Raw genomic sequence first — 22,808 nt, 5'->3', positions numbered from 1 at the left:
CCAGAACATGTTGGCTTCGCAACCCTGGCAGGAACCTCTGCAGGGCGAGATGGATGGCCTTCAGCTCGAGGACGTTGATGTGCTCTGATGTCCAGGAGGGAGGCCACACGCCCCTCGCTGACAGCCCTTCCCAGACAGCTCCCCAGCCTGTCAGAGAAGCGTCTGTCAAGATGACTTGCCTCTTGTGAAGAAGGCCCCCCAGTGGAACACCCTGGAGTAAGAACCTCCTGTCCCTCCAAGGACGCAGGGCTCGGATGCAAGCAGGAGACACCGGCAACTTCACATGCCTGTCGTCTCTCGGGTGGAGCTGAAAGGCATTGAACCAACACTCCAGGGGGCGTGCCTTCAGCAGGCCCAATGGCAGTACCGCAGCTGCCGCGGCCATTAAGCCCAACAGCCTCTGGACTTTGTGGGCGGTGACCAGTCTGCCCAGCCGAAAGCCTGTCAGAGCCTCGGTCAAGCTGTCTGCCCTCCGTGGAGTGAGAGACGCCGTCATGCTGACCGAGTCGAGGAGGACACCAAGGAAATCCGCCTGCTGGCGGGGCTGCAAGTTGCTCTTTTTCCAGTTGACCGTGAAACCCAGGGCCTGGATATGGGTCAGAACTGTGTTGGTGTCGTGCACCACCTGCACCTGAGATGGGGCACAAATTAGCCAATCGTCCAGGTACGGTAGGATCTTTAGGCCCTGGACCTGCAGGGGGGCTAGCGCAGCTGCCACCGCGCGAGTAAAAATTCTGGGGGCCAGTGAAAGGCCAAATGGGAGGACCTGAAACTGGAACACCCTGCCTTGGAAGGCGAAGCGGAGGAAGGACCTGTGTGCTGGGCAGATAGGGACGTGGAAGTACGCGTCTTTTAGATCCAGAGACGTAAACCACTCCCCTTCCTGGATGGAACGAATCACTATTCCAACGTGGACCATTTTGAATGGCAGCACCTTGAGGTACTGGTTCAAGGGCCTGAGGTCGAGGACCGGCCGGTAACCTCCGTCTTTTTTGGGCACAATAAAATATTTGGAATAAAACCCAGTGTGCCGTGCGTGCAGCGGTACTTCTGAGATGGCCCTTTTCAGAAGCAACTCCTGGACCTCCTTGACAAGCACGGAATTTAAAAGGGGGTCTGTCACAGACGTCATCTTGACCCTTGAAAACATAGGGGGTCGCCGTCGAAACTGTAGGCGGTAACAATGAGTCACCGTAGCCACAACCCAAGAGTCTGGCACAATCCCTTCCCAGGAGGTCCTGGACAGCTGGGAAGGGCAATTGACGGGCAGCCCCGGATCCCTAGGCAGGACCGCCACCGCGGCCTGCACCTCTGCCTGCGCCCCGTCGAGGTCTTTGCTGTCCTCTGGGCCAGGGAGTTGGGGCTGAGCTCTGGTCTGGTGCACGAAAGCGCCGGTCCCGTGGGGCAGCATAGTTGATACTTACCTGTGGTGTTCGGGCGGGCTGCCACCGCCCATACTTACCTGATGCTGCCCTGTGGGGAACCGGAGCCCGCCTGTGGCACACACGCTGACCAGTTTCTCTAGAAGCGCCAGCCTGTTCCACTCTGTCCAGCACCCCCTGGGAGTCTGGATGGAACACATGCCCAGGCACCACGGGGAGAGAGGTTTGGGCAAGCCACACCTGTCTACGGCACAGCACCGCAGAGGCCATAGCACTCCCCACATCACGCGTCAGCTGGGAGTGGGCTGACAGTGCGGCATCCACCAGGGCCCTTGCATCATGGTCCTCGGGGCTCATCGTTTTTCGCAGAGCCGCCAGAGTGATAGCCAGGGCGTTGCCCATACGGGCTGCCCGTGCTGATGCGTCAAAGCAGTGACTGATGAGACGGTCCGTCTTGGCACACTCCTTACGCGGGCAGCGTGGATTGGGAGATGCATTGGCAGGCCCCAGGGAAGTCCAGGCGGCGATGGACTGCTCGACCGGTGGCATATCCCCTAGCCCTGAGTCGGCCGGATAGGCAGCCTTTGCCAGCTGACGGCAACCTGGATTGAATTGGGGGCGCTTTAGCGACTTACCCCATGCCGTCCGCAGCGCCCTCGTGTAATCCACTGCCACGGGTATACAGGGTGGTGGGCTGCTGTGCGAGACGCCTTCCCAGACGCCCCCAAGGGAAGCCGTGTCTGGCATAGGGGCCTGAAGACCCAGGATCTTGGAGGCACTCAACACCCGTGACATCAAGGAGCCGACGGGGACCTCCCCTGGCACCGTGGATTCATCAGTTGGCTCCACCATGTCTGAATGTAGCTCATCCAGGAGGCCGTCCCCGCTTACGTCATCGATCGTAGAACGAGGGGCATGGAGCGACAGCACATCCACATCACCCAGATCAACATCCGCACCATGGCTCTCAGGCCTGGATGGGGAGAGACCTTCCTGGCCAGGGGGCAGAGAAGGGGATGACGTGCCCTGGAGACCCTTCAGCCTGTCCATTCTCCTAGCCAGAGCCTGGAGAGCTGAGAGAATCTGAAGCGACTCTGTGCCATTACCCTCGGTCATGGCAGCTGGAGCCGAGCGCTTAGCAGGTCCAGGGACCTCCACCTGATCATGCCTGGAAGGGGACTCATGTTGCCGTTTACGCTTGTGCGTATGCTTACGGCCATGCCTATGAGAGTGGGATGGTCGGTCAGGTGAGCGCCGCCTGTCCCGTCCACGCACGTGGCCACATGCTTGGTCAGCCCGGCGGAGCCGTTCCTCCCTAGGAAGGTCACAGGCTGCGCTGCAGGGGCTGTCGACATCCTCCAGGAGGTGGGCGGCCCCAAGGCAAGCAGGACACTCTCTATGCCCGTCATTGGGGGCCATCGTGGCCCTACAGACTCTGCAGTAGTGTGCCGCCATAGCCTACCACAGAAAAACACAATGCAATACAACACAATACAATACAATAAGACCTTGGCCGTACAACGCACTGGGTCTGCAAGCAGCAGCCCGTAAAGAGATACAGCAGTGGTGTAATACAGTACACGGGTGGCCTGAAGCAGTGTGCGGACACGCTTAGCAGGCTCACACTGGCCCAGCTAGCTGCGGACAGCAGTGACGGGGGTACACAACAGATACACAGTAGTTAACAAACAACAACCTGGAAACCTGGCACACACAAAAGGAAAATAACACTGAAACGGTGGCCCGCAGCAGTGCGCAAACGCAGGCAGCAGGCTCACACTAGCCCCTCCGCCGTGCGGTATGTATGGGGTGAACTCAGGAAAGGCGTCAACAAGTTAAACAAAGTTAAATGAAGTTTCCTGAAAAAAACACAGGTTACTGCCACATGCAGACTAACAAACACAGTCAAAGCAAGAAAGCAGTGAAAGAACGTACTCACGTATCACAGGTCTCAGATGAGGCGATCAAGGTGAGAGACTGAACCGGGAGCAATCTCCGCTATTTACAAGCTCGAGTCGTTCTGCTTCCGGAGGTCATGGGCATGACTTTGTTGACATATGGTCTCGGTGATAGGCAGAACGAAGGTGATCATTCCTTTTTTAGACCGTAGTGACGGTCAGAGTGAGGTCGAAACAGATCCTGACAGGCTCTGGCTAACAAGATATACTAGCCAATTAGAATGGAGCACAACTAAACCCAACAAAAGTACAAAGTACTGAGAAACTTAACATACATGTTACATACACTTAAACATTAAAATACTGACGTTCACTCGACGCTATACCTGTTTTATAGTTCATACAGAAAGACGAGAGAACGGAAGCTGAACTGACGGTAGCTTGCTAACTTAATCTAGCTTCTGCTAGCTCGCTAGCTACAGTATAAAGAAAATACTTCTAAACATTCTAAATCACATTTCTACACATGACATGACTTTTTACACTACACAGACAAACGTACTAGTGAAATACTCTTTTGATACATATTAACAGAAATTGGAAAGGTTTAAAAATATACCTGTGGGTTGAAAAGAAGTGGAGATACAGAAATGATGTCTTTCTCAAGCACTGGACGTTTATTTCTGAGTGCTCGAGCTACCGTCTCCACGGCAACCCACTACGGTAAAGCAGTGTAACATGAAGATGATACTGGCATGAAGTGAAATACATGGGAATGTTATCTTAAATGTAATAAAACAAAAAAAATAGGAGGGGGTAACTGTTTAATTAAACTAATATAAGAGGCCATTTTCTCTACCCATTACAAACACACCCCTAAATGTATTTAAGCTTTTTGCTAGTGACCTAGTGCTAGTGATGCGTTTTAGATCGCCAAGATAGAGCCCATGAAGTTAATTTACTTATTGATGATCAAGAAAAATGAGGGAACGTGCCAGAACAAAAATACTCAGGAACATTGCCCAGCAACATGCTCAGAAAGGTGCCTTGTGTATCTTCAGCTTTGGAGGTTGTTCCAAAGTTCTACCAAAAACAGGCAAACAGTGTGGGTGAGCAATAACCATGTGGTTGAGTGAGTGGGTTGGTGTGAGAGAAGGAGTGTATTGTGTCTGTGAGCAACCTACACGTTACTCATCTTTCACTGGATCATCTTCCTGAATCTCCATATTAATAAGTCTGTGCAAATGACTAAGCCAGCACCAGTCAGAGGCTACATTCATTGTTTTGCACTTTTATGATGTAATCAGATCACCAAAACTATGGACCCTTTCAAGAGAGTTCCATTATCAGCATCATAGTTGGCCCCACAAGACTTCCTTTTTAACATTCCATATGTTATCTTAATGCAGAGGAAGTAGATTGGGGCCCAAATAGAACGTTCAAGCATTGTTTTTGTTTACCTTGTTGAAAGGGTCCATTGGCTTTACCAAAAATATTTGGCAGCATTTTTAAACAAAATTACACACCAAGTATTTTGATACAAACAGGGTTGGGTAGTAATGGATTACATGTTATCTGGATTACACGCATCACAGATTACACTCCCAGATTACAATAAAAAAATGTGTAATCAGATTATAGTTACATTGTGGGGGATTATTTGATTACATTTTATCTTGCAAATGTTGCAACTTTTTTATAATAGCCTAACTAATGTTTTAATTTGACAAGCAGTCCATTTGTTTGTCCACTAGATGTCACTATCATCCAATTGCCTGTGTAGTTTCTTGACGAAAAAGGTTCAAATCAAAACCCAAGATGGAGGAGCCGTTGACGCTGACCGATAGACCGGTTCCAGTCCAGGAAAACTGCATTCAGCACTTTGCAATATCGCATCTGAATTAAAGACTGTGGAAAATAAGAATGTGTTTGTCGTGTGCAAGTTGTGTAAAAAGTAATCCTAAAGTAATCAGATTATGTTACATGTTTTGGGTAATTCTATTGATTATGTTACTGATTACAAAAATTGCCATGTAATCTGTCGTCAGTAATGGATTACATTTCAACCCTGGATATAAAATACAAATTTTTCAGTCATTTTCTTGAACCCCAATAAAATACAAATGACAAAATACTATTTTGTATTTGAAATACTGTCCATCCCCGGTATCAGTATCGCCAGATATTCAACGTTATGTCAGGAATGAAAAAATATGTTTTGTTGGTTTTGTTCTCAGGTCGAATGATGCTCTGCCTGTGCCCCTCCTGGGTGTGCAGATCCCCCTCCAACACCCAATCAGGCCTGTTCTCCCTGTTTATCCTGAAGGCTGTTACCTTTGAGGCTGGGGGCTATACTTACCTGGACACCTTCAGTTCTCCCTGTCGTGTCATGTACCTCCTAGAAGATGGCTCAATGGGCCCCTCTGTGGGGGAGGGGCTGGACTGCCTGACCTGCAGCTCTCCCCAACTCAATACCCTCACTGAGGACGTTCTGTTGAACTACCAGCTCTTGGGGGGGAAGGGGGTGCCTCTCCCTCCTATGCTGGCCCTCTCCTATCGCCCTCCAGAGGGGTTAGTCTCCTCTCACCCTTCCCTCATGCTCCACCCTACACAAGAAAAGGAAGATCTAGAGGAATCTATGGAGAAGGTCATCAGTGACTTTCTTCAACAGCCGGAGGTACAAGGTTCTGACAAAGTAAGTTCCCTTTACCAATATCGGTAAGTAATGCCATTGCTGTGTAATGAAGTGATATATTATAGTAGGCCTTAGCGATAAAGTCAACATTGTATGTGTCCCATATACAAATTCATGAACAGATTTGTGATATGTTATGTTTTCTTTTTACAATAGTGTTTAATAGTATTAGTCCTGTTCTTTCCATTTTCGTATTATTCTATCTAATGGCATCGATTAGGGATTAATAATTACAAATGTCACTATAATGATATGAACAAAAATTGTGCTAAGAAGAATAAGTCCAGATATTACGGCAAAGCTTAACAAGATGTGTTCTGTTTTATTTAGAAATGTGGAAGTGCATTACATTCATTGCACATGTACATCCAACACTTTTTGTACATATCAGATACTTTTGATACTTTGATACTTTTGCCATTGCTCTTATTACTTCTTATTACCAAGCAAACTTGGGTCAAGTCATATCAGTTTGTGTCACAGATATGGAGCGCAGTATGGTCGTTTTTCATCACTAAATAAAAAATGGCATTTATTTCTGTAAGGCGCACACCATATATGTCTGTAAATTTCTCAGCTCCAAAGTCCGCCTCCACCATGGTTGTTATATTGCCAGATTCAGGACACATACATGAAAGTCATGTCCAGCTGGCAGCTTGCTGTAGTGAGATACATTTCAAAATGTAAATTGTATAATATGCTTTTTGTCTTTGTATTATTTAAAAATCTAAATATAGCATGTATAAATGGCACTTACAATGACAAGGATTAATGCTTATAACTAAAGTTAGTGAAAATGCCTTTAAAACAGTTTAGGGTTCTAAGGGTTAAGTGTTTTGTTCACCGGGTGAATACACCCATCAGGTCCTCAATGCACACACGGCAGTTAAATAGCTTACTGTCTTTTGAAAGAGAGTTGGCAGAAAGTCTGGACCATGATGAAATTGTTTCCATGTTTAAATTCAAGGCCCGCCGTCTTGCAGTTGCCTCACATTGCACCCGTCAAAACGCAGCTTGTGCGCATTATGGATTCAGCAAATTTAGAGTGAAAGTAAGTTACTCCTGTTCCTCACTGATCGAGGTTTTTGATGTCTGTCCAAAGGATATTATTTTCCCAAACATTAATACCTTACTTCGGCCAATCGGTTACACAGTCGTTGCTAATCAATAAACAAAGCAGTTCACGTGTTGAATTGACTTATATAAAACCCATCTCTAACTGAATTCTGAGTTTTTATTCTGCCTTAAAATAGCTTATGGCTTATTTTTTCTACTTAGATCTTCATTTAAGTTCGGAAATGAATCATGGTGCAGCCTTTAAAAGTGAATTATTCTTGCGCCTTATCATATTTTCACATGTGGTTTTTGATTGTCATTACGCGATCACGTTCATTTTTAAAGCACAATAGGCACAACTTATATTTCCATGTCATTTGCATCCCAACTGTCATGTCTCTCCTCACTTTCACTCGGTTGAGGAGATGTGAACGGATGGATGTCCTCTGCAGCGGAATCCAGGAACCAGGCCTCTAATGAGAAGATTGCGCAAATTCTGAAGTCTGCTCCCTTGGGAGTCAACTTTTATACACGCTAAAACTGGTGTTAGAACACCACCTTTTCTGTAATGTTGGCCAATCCTCGGCCAGGTGTCTGCCCCATGTGCAAATGGCGGACACCTCTTTAGCCAATCAGCGTTTACCCAATTATTCATATTGGTGGATAAGTTTGCTGTTTTGTCCATAAAAATAATGTGCACCATTTATTTGGTACCAGACAATCTATTAGATTACATACAGCAGGCCTGCTTCCTGTCTCGGCCTATGCATGACATCATCCCTTGGTGCCTGTCTGGCCATACATTCGTCTTCAGAAATTCACCACAGCCCCTGACACAAAGGCAAAGGCCACTCTTATATTCTTGTCCATTTTCCAAATTACAGTGAGTGTAGCCTATGTTAAAGTGCCCTCTTGCAGTTTATAAATGGTCAGTAGTGTGAACCCTATTCTATGTGGTAGTTGATTAACTTGCCTTTCCAGATTAAACATACTTGCTAAGAAAGGCATGTGAACAGTCTCTAAAATAAGGGTAGCTTCATTAGTAAAGCGTTATTGAAAGTTCGCACTTTCTTTTAAAACACATCTCGGAGGTAGCCTGCCGAGCATTTGCTCTGCTGCCAGCTTGTGTCTATATATATGGCCACCGACATCCAATCAAAAAATAGTAGGCTAACCTATTCGTTGTATCCGGGTAAAATTCCAAAATAGCACATCCCCTCCCTACAACCACGTTATGCTTGTGTGGGGTTACACGTTTAAGATTTCAAAACGGCACCAACATTCTTTTTATTCAGAAATTTAACTGTCTGTCATTTGGTAAACCAGCCTACTTATGGCACTTTACAGGGTGTGTATATCAAGCCTTTTCACAAACATTTGGCCTAGCCTACTTTATGGCAAAAGTATTTCTTATCTATAAACTAAAATAAAATGTCGGTCATTAAGAAAACATAATGATTGTGTCATTATAGCTTTGTGTAACCCAGACATCAGCAGCGTTCATTTTACACGACCAATCACTCTCGTGGCTGCCTGCACTTTCCCTGCAACTTTCGCACTCGTTTGTGCTTTTTAGCGCCGTGTTCATCAGGTCCCGGGACACCCGTCTGAGCCTCTATGGACCATGTCAACAATGGATGCAAATTAGCTTATTATTATGAGTGTTATCAATTTGAGCGAGTATGTTACACATACATTTTTTTCTAAAGATACAGGACTGCTGCAGACAATGATCTGCCAACCACCATAATGTAATAGCAACCCATGAACTTGCTGTCCTTATAAAAAAAAATGGTCTCGTCATGCACATGCTTAGTCCAATGGTTCAGTGACAATATAGGCTACTCAAGTGAATAAAGCAATTGGCCTAATTAATAAAATATTTGTCTCACTCAGTACATACATCTCGTAAATTGGTGAGCCATAGAATATCCCAGCATCACAATTATTATATTTTTCAAGATTCCAATCTATCCCACCTAAAAGTTATTTCTACTGACTATTTCTATGCTTACTGGAGACATAAAATCAGAAATGTTTTCCCTTAGAGACATAGGCTATGTATTATACTTTCCCAGATGGGTACAAATCCCTGACTGTCCTGAAAAATAAACAAAAACTAGAAAAGGATTTCCTGAAGGAAATACAGTGCATGAAAATGCAAAAATAGTACAAACAAACTATATTGGTTGCTAGGTAGATGAGGTTTAATATAGTTGGAATGACTGAACAGTTAAATAGGTGGATAGTTTATATGGTTAAATTATTTGCTAGGTAGATGAGGTTTAATATAGTTAGAATGACTGAACAGTTAAATAGGTGGATAGTTTAAATGGTTCAATTATTTAGGTAGATAGTTGACGATAACTGACCGTTGGAATGGCTCTAATGTTTGCTAGCAGTTATGCTAACTGTTAACAAAGATAATAATGCTAACCAAGTTACTTAACTTAGTTAATTTAGCTAATGTTTTCTAGCAGTTTTTTTTAACAATGTTAATAATGCTAATGCTGTTAACTATGTTAACAATACTAACTATGTGACTTAGCTAACTTAGCTAATGATTTATAGCAGTTATGCTAAAATATTAAGAATACTAACATGCTAACCATATGACTTAGCTAACCTAGCTATTCATTTTTAGTAGTTATGCTAACTATGCTAACTAACATGCTAACAATGTTAAAATGTTAACTATGCTAACCATGTGACTTAGCTAACCTAGCTATTCATTTTTAGTAGTTATTCTAACTATGCTAACTAGCATGCTAACTATATTAATCATGTGACTTAGCTAAATTAGCTAATTATTTTTAGCAGTTATGCTAATTAGCATGATAACATGCTAACTATGCTAGCCATATTACTTAGCTAACTTAGCTAATTATTTTTAGCAGTTATGCTAACTAGAATGCTAACATGCTAACTATGCTAACCATGTTACTTAGCTAACTTAGCTAATCATTTTTAGTAGTTTTGTTAAAAATGCTAACATGCAACTATGCTAACCACATTACTTAGCTAACTTAGCTAATCATTTTTAGCAGTTTTGCTAACAATGTTAACCATGCTAACTAGCTACAGTGGGTAGGAGTCATAGTTGATGACAAGTAACAGTTACAATGGCTGAACAGTTAAAAAGTTCAGTAGTTTAAAGGGTTAAATTGTTTAACAGTGAAATATTGTAGTGAGGACTTTTTGAATTTTGAAACAGTTTTTGGCAGAGGAAGCAGTTGAACAGGGTGTGTAGTCTTAATAGAGCCCGTTTGTATGCTTAAAGCCTGAGACTGGCAGTTGATCCAGGAGGCCGGAACACCTGGCCTAGGATTCTAATTGCTTAAGGGCTCTATTGTGATGTCATCAGCCAATGTTAACCATCTAACCGCCCATGTCGCAATATTGCGACAAGCGTCATTACTGAATAAAACAGACGATAGACGCGAGTACAGTGTAAAATCTCATTTGTACTCTTGACCACTAGTTGGCAGACACCCAGAGCTTCGATTCAAGCTCAACCTTTTTTTTCAAAGTTTTCAGGAAGCTCGCGAAAACACGCGAGAAACACACGAAGAAGACGTGCATTTCCTCCATAACGCGGAACCAGTGACAGTAGTGATGATAGTGTTCGTAATGGACGTGGTATAGACAGCAGGGGTTGTAAAAATAGGGCTCTGAAGAACTTCAAAGTCACCCGCGATATGGAACTGATTTGTCCAGGCTACTTTATTGTATAGTAGCATTGGGTTTGTGATTATAGTAATAGTTTACTATTGTTGGTTTACATGTGACTATTTTCCTGTTCATTTATTATGTCGGTGAAATCACAAAAAAAGAAAGTAAAACTGCTCAAATATGTTCAACATCTAGTATTTACTGAAATGTGCATAATTCACGGTGGTTGCCATCCAGTGACGTCATAATATGCAAATTAGATGAGTAAATTTACCCCCTTCATAAACATCTGGTCATACTCAATGATTTTCACATTTACAAGGATACAAGGAAGTTTATTGTCACATGCATATAGTTACTGGAAGTAAGAAATGCAGTGAAATTATGTCTGGTGTCAGCCTATTTGTGCATTAATGGGGGGGGGGGGGGGGGTAAAGAGTGCAGTAGAAGAGGGGTTTAGTAGATTAAGTGGCAAGGGCTGCATAAAAAAGGTGGGGGAGGATTGGGATTGGGTGGGGGGCAGGGACTTACTATTGCAAACAGAGTACTGTCTGTGTACAGAGTACTGTACAGTGAAGATGTGTGTGTGGGCGGGAGGGGAGTGGAGCAGTGACTGTGTGTAGTGTGTAGGTGCTGTAAGTATGTAGAGGATGTGTGTTGGAGAAGATCCTGAAGACAATGTGCTGTGTATGTGTGTATGTGTGTGTGTGTGTGGGGGGGGGGGGGGGGGGGACTTTATCTCTGACCACTTGCAAGCCATGGCCTTTTGAAATTTTGATGTAAAAATCCAATTTATATTTTTTAAACCCTGGCGGCTAAAGGGTTAAGTCTATGGGGAAATTTTGAGTAGTTTTTAATTAATAGTTTAAAAAGTATAAAAGTTACAAAGATGAAAAATACAAAGCCCCATGTCCTAAGTAAGACCTACGCAACGCAGTTTGAATGAAGTTTCTACGTTAAACGGTTGAAGCTGCATTAAATGCGTTAGAAGAAGAAGAAGAATCGGAAGAAGAAGAAGAAGAAAAAAAAGTACAGTGCACTGTAAAAAAAATTTTCATGCACTGTAACAAGATAGCATGTATTACAATGACGAATTCAAGGTCTCAAAGGGTTAATGCTTCTTTCTAATTTTTTTTTTTTAATTAGTGTGTGAGTGCACCCAAATACATTACAATACAATACAACCTGAATGGATCAAAGATTTTAAAATGAAGTTTGATGGCCATGCAAATTACGGGAGTTTTCCGGGAGAAATAACAAATCGGGAGGGTGCTGGGAGATGACCTTGAAATACGGGAGAAACCCGGGAAAAACGGGAGTGTTGACAGGTATGCTTGTAATGCTAAAATAGTATGAAATTATAGATGTTCAACATGGTGGTCAAAACCTTGACTAATTCTTGACATCAAATTGACATCACGGTGCCCGCTGGGAAAACCACCCCTGGCTCTGGCACATTTTCCAAGTGAGATAGGGAATTCTGTCTTGTTAAAGCGCTTATTTGTATCACTAACATTCAATGTGTGGAACTTATACTTGTGTGTGTGTGCATTTATGTGTGTGTGTGTGTGTGTGCCTGCATGTCTGTGTGTGTGTCTGTGCTTGTGTGTGTTGTGTATGTGTGTGTGTGTGTGCCTGCATGTGTGTGCATGGATCTTTATGTGTGTATTTGTGTGTGTTCATGAGTGCGTGTGGATGCGTAGTGTACAGTCACTAAATGTACACATACAGTACATATATTATTTATTGTATGGTCCCCCATGAACGGAATTCCATGTTATAATTATCCTACACTTCAAATTCAGTGCAGTTTTGACCCTGTCAGCCAGAGATACCTGCGGTTTCAACACCTTATTTTTGCTTTTTCATTTTTAACTAGGTGGCACTATACATCAAATGATATGGGATGTGTTGACATGGCCCCTGAGACCAACATACTAAAAAAATGTGGTCCTTCTAGGCACTACGGTTCTTGAGATATTCACACAGAAAACTGTGTCCGCCCTACCCTCCTTTCAAAAACAATAGTTCCAAGTCATCCTTGTGGGGCTACATGCTCACCAAGTTTCGTGCACCCTGGTCTTTCAGTGTCCCGGAATCGTTGACACAAAATTACTGAATAATAATTTAAAAAAATCCGGAAGAAAAACAACTCTGACTAAACCTATGATCGCCTTTTCCTCTGGGCTGTCATAATAACACCAATGGGCTAATTTTTCAGACTTTTAAAAAATTCAACAGCCAAAGCTAGAGACAGAAAGAAACTGGCACGTTATACTGAAGTGCAAAATCTCACTCCAAGCTGAACTCAAAACTTAAGAATCCTGATTAAGCTTGAAAGACACCACAAACAACCCAATCAATGTCCAAAAAACTATATACATTTCACTGTAAACTAACTTAGTTCCTGTCAATGCTAATGTGGCATCATTACCGTATTTTCCGGACTATAAGTCGCACTTTTTTTCATAGTTTGGCTGGTCCTGCGACTTATAGTCAGGTGCAACTTATATATGAAAAACTATATAATTGAACATGTTTTTAAATGTTAATTTATATTAACTGACATGAACCCTACGTGAAACATTACGTCTACAGCCGCGAGAGAGCGCTCTCAAATGCACAAGTCCTGTGCACTTTCAGTCAGAGATTAGTGCTTGCGCTATGCCTGAAACACACGTGCATACCTAAATCGTCAAATTGTGGCAGGGATTCTATTTATAGCCGGGCCTCAGATTTGGACAAATAAAAGCATAATTTTGGTTCAGTTTAACTCATAAAAGAGCGCTTCTTAATATTTTATATTGTTGGTTTGTATTGTTGCCAATGAAAAGTAATTTACACCATGAGTCTCCAACACATTGCTCTCATTGCTCTCAAGCTAGTCGCATGCCGCACCCTTCTGAGCTAGAGGCTGAAGCCTACATTTAAACACAATTGTTGCTGCCAGGCATCAGCCTATGAATTTTATAAAAAAGTAAATCATGCATAATTTAAAAAATAACTACATTTAGGCTATCTTAGACATCTTTGGCTATACAGAATAAGGTTTCCCTTGCAGCACAGCACACGAATGAATGAAAGCGCGGATACCTTATCTCGCAATAAGTGGATGGCAATCGAAATTCCCGACACTATGATACTTAATAGTAAGCCATTAAATACCCCACAGATTTCAGTGGTCATCAGTCCCGATATTTAGCAATATACTGTAATCAACAGTCCAAACGTAAATTAAATCTCAAATTAAACATCTGCTTTTGATAGCCTACCCATGCCGCTCCAAACGAAAAGTAGCCTATGTCTCACAATAAAGGACTATATTATAGCTGACTCGAATACAAGCCATGGCCAAATAAAGGTGCTGTGCTTTGCGCAGCCTATTTGAGGATTTACGAGTCTCCTAAACATTCCTCACCTGTTATCTAGACATGCATGAAAACATTTGAAAACAAAACGCACTGCCATGTAATATGTGATCGCTGTTTTGCTACTAATTATCTTTCACGTAATGAATATGCACAGAAAGTGAAAGTAGGCCCAATCATCAAGTAGGCCTGTTCACGTCCGCAATCGAACGTCAAATAGAGAAGTCATCCATGTTCTCTACGTTATAGCCTAGGCGGTCATGCTTCTGTATTTGCAAAATTCCTGACGGTTCATGATCGCTAAATGTTTGTTTTCCTTTCCTGTCGATAGCGGTTGATGTTGAAGCACCTAGGCTATAATTTGACTTTAGCGGTGACAAATCCCGCTGAGAGAGAGAGAGCAACGAAAGAGAGGCACCCCCAAAGTGGTCCTGCGCGCGTGTGTGTGTGTGTCTCTGCATGGGGTTCAATTGAAGTCAGAGTTGGTCCGTCAATAGTCCAGGGGCGTCACTACACCTTATTCACTGGGGCACGTGCCCCAGTAAAATTCTAGCGCGGCTCTAGCTGGAAACGGCATTCATGAGCGCATCTCCGTGCCTGTCACTTACCAGCCAATAAAAAAAAAAAACAAGGAATAAAGAAAGAGGCCATAATAGCCAATCAGGAAATAGCACCTCTGTAGCTGGCTAAGATTGAACGCAAAAACCAATGAAAATCGTTCACATGATTCTTCCGAGTGTTTAGTACTGCACACACATACACTGTGGAATCTGCTGGAGCTCGTTACATCACTTTGAGCATAGAGTAAGTCGTCCCCTGTTTAATGTTACAACAAATTCAGAACTTGTTTGACAGAAAAAATGACAAGTTGATCGCTGTTAGAGTGTTACCCACATAACTAGCATCTGTTTATCAATGCTTAGCGTCATTGTAGCCTAAATTTAGCAACAGTTTACCAGCTTGTGCTCTCTCCCTCACACACACACTCACACCATGCGTATTCTGCAGGCACACATGCGGACAATTAATAAGGATTTATACGTATACTGTAGAGAGAGTCCTGTAAAAGTAGCCTATACTGTTTGTGAAGCTGTCCTACTGTAAAACTAAACATAGCCTTCTGATAAACTATTCAGAGATGGACATCAGAAAATTCTTCCTGAACAGAGGCAGAGGGAGAGGAACAGTGAGGAGGATGAGGGAGGTATGATCATTTTGCCCACATTTACGGTAACATTAACATTAATGATGGTAATAGCCAGTGCTGTGATTTGATCAATGGTTTAATGGCAAACTTAAATAATAAGCTGCATTTGCAAATGTAGCCTATAATAATATACACAGAATCAGAGTAGCCATCTGTGTAGATTATTATAGGCTACATTTGCAAATTATCACCAAAAGTCAGTATGAAGGCTTTAGTAGGCTATTTAAGCTACAAAGAACTGCAATATTGCCAGGATGTCTATAGGACACTTGCCTGGGAGGGAAGTATATCTCAATTTTGACTAAAAATAAGCTTCCCTTGTGTTAGTAGGAAAGCCTATTAAATTCATGCAGTGAGTATAGGCCTACTTATGCCTATGTGTTTGGATGTTGCTGGATAGTGGCTGCTACAACAATTGAGGGAGAGAGTGTTGGAGGAGGAGGAGGAGGAGGAGAAGAAGGTCGAAGAGAGGGAGAAGAGAGGGGAGAAAGAGCACAGGCTGGGCAGTCCAATACCAGGCAGGAGGAGGAGGAGAGAGACAGGCAAGAAACGGATGAGGACATAATGGGGGCTAGACGTAAAACTATTCAGAGTATGGAGGAGGATGTCTGTGACCTAGGGGAGATATGTGATGGTCCAAATCAGGCTAGCCATTTATTTCATATTGCGCGCACAGTTATTTATTTTATTTTTTTAATGTATTAGGAGTTGGGGGCCTGTGCCCCAGCAAAGCTCTAGGTCTCGAATCGCCCCTGCAATAGTCCCGCATTCAGGCCGCTCCATTATTATATTAATGTCAGACAGGGTACAGGGTAAAATGTGTGGGAATCTCTCGCATTATGATGGCTAGGTTTGCGGGACTTTTATTATTATGCTCAATACTAAGTAGGCCTAATAATTTATTCGCAATACCCGCAATTCCGCGCTGGAATTTAGACCCTTTTAAATGTGCATCTTTTTTTTCTCACTCTCTCGGAGGTGGCCAGCCAAGCAATTGTTCTGCTGCATGCCAGCCTGTGCCAATATGTCGTACAAAATGATTGATTGCATTGCATTCTCCACATTTTTAGCTAAATTTTCATGTACCACATCAGCATTTGAGTTCAGTGATTTTTTTGTAAATTGCTATACAATTAGCGTCGGGCCTTGTCAGCAGCCTACGGCTTGCCTCTTGCCACTATTCACTCCTTCTTCTTCATTAACATTCCCTGTAGAATTCTCAATATTTTTGGCCTCAGTGTGTACAGTTACATAGTCTGTCTGTTCTTAGTCTTGGATTTTGTGAAATACATTTCTAAATATCACCTGCTTGCTGCAGCTTCGGTCTGCACGTCAATTTAAACCCACATCTTTTTATCTCTCAAGCATTTAATCTGCTGCCAGCTTGTGACTCCACATCGCCCAAAATGCTTGATTGCATTGTAATCTCCACATTTTTAGCTACATTTTCATGTATCATATCAGCATTTTTGTTCAGTGAATCTTTTGTAAATTGCTTTACAATTACTGTCGGTCCTATAGGCCTATCGTTTCGGTCACGTCTAAAACTGCATCTTTTTCTCTCTCATGAGCATTTAATCTGCTGCCAGCTTGTGACTCCACATCGCCCAAAATGCTTGATTGCATTGTATTCTCCACATTTTAGATACATTTTGGTGCACCTCATGGCATTTTCTTTCAGTGAATCTTTTGCTTTGCAATTACCTTCCTGCCCTCCTCTTGGCTGCCTTCACTCCTTCATCTTCATTAATCTTTTTGGCCTCAATAATCCAGTTACATAGTCTCTGTTTTTGGTTTTGGATTTTGTTAAATACATTTCTAAATAAATGTGACTTATAGTCCGGTGCGACTTATATATGTTTTTTTCCTGCTCATGACGCATTTTTTGACTGATGCGACTTATACTCAGGAGCGACTTATAGTCCGGAAAATACGGTACTATACTTTTGTATAGTTTTTACACACACAAAGACTTATCTACAGGGGGGGGTGTTGGTATTTATGAGAAAAACCAACACAAAATCTGATAGGCGAGTATATTAACGGATAACCTATGGTGATGTCTATGCCCCATGTCAGTAAATGTTTTCATGCAGGCAGTGTGTTTCTTACATTTGTGACCTACAGCTAAGAATTATCAAAGCACGCAGGAAACGAGTTGAGACTGATACAAAAATATATTTATTATCCAAATTGTCAAATGTCACCAGCAGTCTCTAGAACAAGACTAATAAAAACATTCAAAATTTATTAATTCAATATCCTAAAAGTTCTGTATACATATAAGTCTTTAAAAAAATGATAATGACAGTTTGGTAGGGCACTCAACATAGGCTTCAAGTTTACATAGAGCCTCCACAAAGATCAACCAGGACGGGGTCTCCTCACAATAAATAGTGGCACACAGGACACAAAAGAAAACAAAAGAAAGGGAAATGTACGATTTACAGCACAGCAAAATGGCCTGGACCAAGGTAAGGTGCACTACAAGCTGAGCAAACAAGGTGACCACAGCAAACACTTAGGAGTGAGGAGCCCTTCTTAAGATTATTACCTTCTGGGGATTAATGTAGTACTTAAAGCTTAGGTCTGAGGGTATCACAGCTACTGTAAGAGTCTGCTAAATGTTCACAGTGTAAGTGTACTAAGTACAGAGTTATAGCAAATCTAATTCAACCTATACAACGAGTCATAGAACCCTATGGCTCAGGAGTACCAGTTTCCAGTATGGATGCACTAAGTCAATGGGTAAACCCGTTAGTAAATCTATGAACTAATACCGCTGGGAGCATATAGACCCTATGCCCCGGAGTAACAGTCTCCCGTATGGAAATACCGTGTGAATGCACGAAGCAGCAGTCAGTGATTCTATGAACTAATACAGCCGGAAGCCTAGACACTATGCCCCGGAGTAACAGTCTCCCGTATGGAAATACCGTGTGAATGCACTAAGCAGCCGTCAGTAACTCTATGAACTAATACAGCCGGAAGCATAGACACTATGCCCCAGAGTAACAGCCTCCCGTATACTTATGGTAGTATGGTACTTATCTATGATTTCAAGGTTTAGTTTCAACATTGGCCCGTTGCAAGGGATTGCGCTGTAGCCTAACATAGGCCTTCAAACACCAGTATGGACAAAATCAGTGTGGCACTCAGTAAAAGAAACAAACAGAACGAAAATAAACCAAGACAAAACAGTGGCTATTATCACTACCAACACAGTCGTTCCTAAAACAGATACAACCATAGTTAGTAAACTACAACCATGCGCTATGAATGCAGTAGGTGTAAACTTCAAATGTTTGTACCTGCTCCGTCATTGGCAACGCTGTTGACATAAACTCCCGAACCCTTGCGTAAAGCAGTCCAACCTCCGTGTGGATGCAGCTCACACTAATAATGGACACAGCAAGGGTACGGAACCTCCAGTGTTCGTTTGGCATATCCCTTGTCCATCAACGTTACTATGCACCCAGTCTAAAAGCATTTGTTAGGATTAAAACACTTGACTACCACAGCTACAATACATTTCTATGTCTGCTCAAACATAAATAGCATACCTGTGTGAAAGCTCTAAACCCCCACAGTAGTTGTCCTAAACGAGATGCTATGCTTCGTTGTGAACTGAGGACAAGTATTCTACCAGCGACGACTCGGCAAAAGCACAGGTGCTGCCTTATGTTAATGAATAACAAACGAGATCAAACGATACTTTGCCACGGACACGAGACTTTATTCGTCCCGTCAATCACTCTGTCAAAGTAAAAGCCCCCTCCCCAAATCAACAACAGCTCCTGCTGCAGGCTACACATTGAACAAAAATATGTTACCTATTTTCATAACTGCAACTATTCAAATTGATGCAATACTATAATTTAAATCATTATTCATTCTCTGTTCACAAATCTGGAGGATGTTCTGATGAAGAATCTGTTGTCACCATCATTACCACAGCCAATTCAGCCAAATTTAAATTGAACTATTGAAAAAAATTAACTTCAAGATGCTCTATCACATTATTGCATTTAAAGAAACAAATGTGGTTAAAAGTAACGAGTACTTCATGCTCATATTTCAAATGTAGTGAAGTCAAAAGTACAGTGTTTGTCTTTCATAGTCGAGTAAAAGTCACTAGTTTCCAAAAATATTAATACTCAGTAAAATACAGATACTCAAAATTTAAGTATAGTAATCAAGTAAATGTACTTAGTTACTGTCCACCTCTGATAACAATGCATAGATTGTTGTTCATATCATTACAGTTATGGTTGTAATGAATTCATCCCTAATCAATGCCATTAGATAGTATGGTGGATTTTCATGATTTAAAGGGATGTAATCATGGGTTTCATAAGGGTTTATAATATTGCATGGGTTTTCATGTTTTAGAAGAATGTAGTCATGAGTGTCATAAGTCTTAATGTCACTGCATTTGCTGTGAGCAGGGTGAGGTCATTGTATCTTGTGTAGGCCAGACCAACTATCAGAGGAGTGGGGTGAGTGGAAAAGTACTGGGGGTACCAGTAGGAGAGCATCTCCTGGTCAAGGGAAGGGGGGTGTTATCCAGCTGGTGAGCACCGAACAGGACAGGGAGTAGGAGGCCGCTATGTCTTATGATTTAGGGCCTATCCAGCTAGGAAGAGAATCAGATAAGAAGGCCCTATTTCCCCAAACTGGAAAAAAACAGAAAACCACTATTTTACCTATGTTTCCTATGCATTAGACAGGTTTGCATATAGTTTTATGCATGATGGGAAGATGGTTTCCACCAATGTAAGCGACCCTGCTTGGTACTGATTGGTGAAGGTTGTTGTTGGAGATGACGCGAGAGGGTGGCACGTCTCAAGGGCCGAGGAGTATAAAATAGTGTATAGCCCTCCGTAGTCAGATCTCGTCGGGGGGCCCAGCTGATGACATCTCCTCCCTATTGCTTTGATGGTTGGTCTGGACTTTGGTTAGGCTGTACTATCATTGCAATATGGAGAATAAAGATCAACAGTCTTCAAGTCTTCTGTCTACATTGTCTCCTTCGGACGCCTTGTTCCAGAGTGCTAAATTACTAAATAGTCAAGTGGTAATTGTTAATTGGAAAATTGGATTCGGAAGTGGACATTTTCCACGACAATAGAATAATACAAAAAGGGGAAGAACAGGACTATGTAATATTACTAGACACTAAAAACATATATAAGCACATAACTCCATTCAATTTGTTCATGAATTTCTATATGGGGCATTTGGTCCCCCACCCTTGATCGAATTACATTGTAATTCATACAGTACAGTAAATGAATTTACAAAATGTTTAACCTTGTTGTGTCTCAGGTGTTGGTGCAGCTCTCCACCTCTGGCTGGGGCTCCCAGGAGAGTGCTGCTGTTTTGAGGCGACAGGACAGGGAGGGGTTGCTGAGAGCTGCAGCTGCCCTGGTCCCACAGATGAGAGAGGAAGAGGCCATTCTGCTGACAGCCTGCTACCCCTCCATTCAACCTCTCCAAAGAACTAAGGTTAAGAACTCACTATTCGAAGGTAAAGATAACATCCTCTTGTCTGAGTCTAAAATTAATATGTATCCTTCAGGACTTCAGAGAAAATGTGTTTATTGAGAAAATGTGTTTATTTTTATTTTTTTTAATTATCTCTATGTTATATAGAACCCACCGTGAGGAAGGAACAGCTCTTCCTTCATATCAGTGCCCAGGTGTGTCGAACACCAGATGACCAGCCTCAAGTGACTCAGGTATATATTGGTAACTGGGGAATCAGAATGTTCAAATGAAAAACTACACACACACACACACACAAACATAAACAAGCTGTAAGTAAACATGATATCGTGTTATTTACATATTTAGCACTGTTATCCAAAGGGATTTATAGACCAGAGAGGTATTCCAGAAAGGAGGTTTAACAAACACTGAGATAAAACTTAACCTCTGGGTTGTGTGAACCTGTTGCGACTAAAGACCCGAGCTGTCGGTTCCAAAACACCGTTTACCAGTTAGTTCAATCAACCCTGTGTTAGATAACCTAGAGTTGTGCGCGTTCACGGCAAACTTATAAAGGCATCATCTATTGAGAGTTGAAACCATGAGCGAAACGAAGAGCACCGTATTTTTCCGAGGCGGAGTAGTCGACGCTTACGAGGAGAGAACTGTAATAACAAAAAAAGAGCAATACTTAAGCGTCTGCGTCCGAGACCTTGCTTGGCAGAGAATAGCCTAACTGACCGTGTAAATGCGTACGTTTAGGATAGCCTATTTAATGTCAAAAGCACAATTAAATAATTCAGTGGACATCACGTATTGTAGCCTATTGACTGCTTTAAATGATGCTATCTTAAACTAGCCTACCTTGTCACAGATTGAGTGGGCCATAGAATTCTTTGAGAATCCCAAATGTAATTTTCTATTTTAACGCGGGTTCTGCAGCTGTGGGTCAAGTTAAACTTTTGCGCCTCCATCATCGAAAGGGTGAAGAATGTTGTAAGGGATGGGTAGCCGATTGGCAGAGGTGGAAAAAGTACGAAAATATTGTACTCAAGTAAAAGTACCAATACCTTGATGAAATATTACTCAAGTACAAGTTAAAATACCGATCTGAAAATGTACTCAAGTAAAAGTAAAAAGTAGTTCATTTAAAATGTACTTTAAGTTAAAGTTACTTAGTTACTTTTTTGTTGGGGGGGGGGGGGGGGGTACCAGAACAACCAGTTTTACCAAAGACTTGAGGAGGAGATACAGCACTCAAAAAATCCTCCATAGTAATGCATGGGGTTAGTTTGTAACGCCAATATGGCAGTTGTCTACACATCATATGTCTACACATATCACAACCCTTCCGCGGCAAAACGTTGACATGTGAATACATTGAGCCAATCATGTGGTGTGTTGTAAAATACATTGATATTTGGAAACGAGCAGAAGGTTCAGCAGATTAAAGGGCGTCGTACTGGGGGAGAAAGTGGGAAGTATAGGGCCCCAATGGAGGAGAGGGCCCGTGAAAAGTGGAATACAGGGGGCACAACATTTTCACCAGGCATTAGTAATAACTCAGGTAATCCACACATAAAAAATCCAAACAACTCCATAAACAGAGTCATGTAATGAAGTGGAATAACACAGGGGAAAAGTATTAAACACGCTAAGAAAAAGCACTAAGGCAAGGAAAGGGAAGGAACGAGCTGGAATCTGTATAGAGAGTAGTTATCCTTTTTTATCTGTGCAAATTAATATAAGCTTGGTTAGTAGCCTACATATTGATGGGCTATAAAAAGGTTTTTCATTACCAAGGTGTCACACAAGAAACATTTCATGATGGATAAAAGCAAAAAGCTCTCCTAAGACCTTTGCAACCTTATTGTTGCAAAACATATCAATGAAACTGGTTACAGATGCATTTCAAAACATCAGAATCTTCCAGTAAGCAGCATGGGAGCCATTATCTGCAAGTGGAAGAAACATCACTGCATCATCAACCGGCCATGCACAGGATCTCCTTGTAATATTTCTGACCAGGGAGTCAGAAGG

The 22,808-nt window shown here is 42.3% G+C and overlaps 1 protein-coding gene across 1 annotated transcript in view; it reads left to right on the top strand.

Moving 5' to 3' along the window:
- The window catches only part of LOC121705203 (carnosine synthase 1-like), a 43,382-nt gene that overhangs the window by 8,157 nt on the left and 12,417 nt on the right, over positions 1–22,808 (top strand). The window contains exons 3-5 of the mRNA XM_042086052.1: positions 5,518–5,975; positions 20,607–20,808; positions 20,934–21,019. Of these exons, the coding sequence (XP_041941986.1) occupies positions 5,518–5,975; positions 20,607–20,808; positions 20,934–21,019 (746 nt within the window). The remainder of the gene's footprint in view (positions 1–5,517; positions 5,976–20,606; positions 20,809–20,933; positions 21,020–22,808) is intronic.

This window comes from Alosa sapidissima, chromosome 3 (genome assembly GCF_018492685.1).
Source record: "Alosa sapidissima isolate fAloSap1 chromosome 3, fAloSap1.pri, whole genome shotgun sequence".
Lineage (NCBI taxonomy): Eukaryota > Metazoa > Chordata > Actinopteri > Clupeiformes > Clupeidae > Alosa > Alosa sapidissima.
Note: the sequence above shows the minus strand (reverse complement) of the source record. Positions and strands in the feature narration are given on the sequence as shown.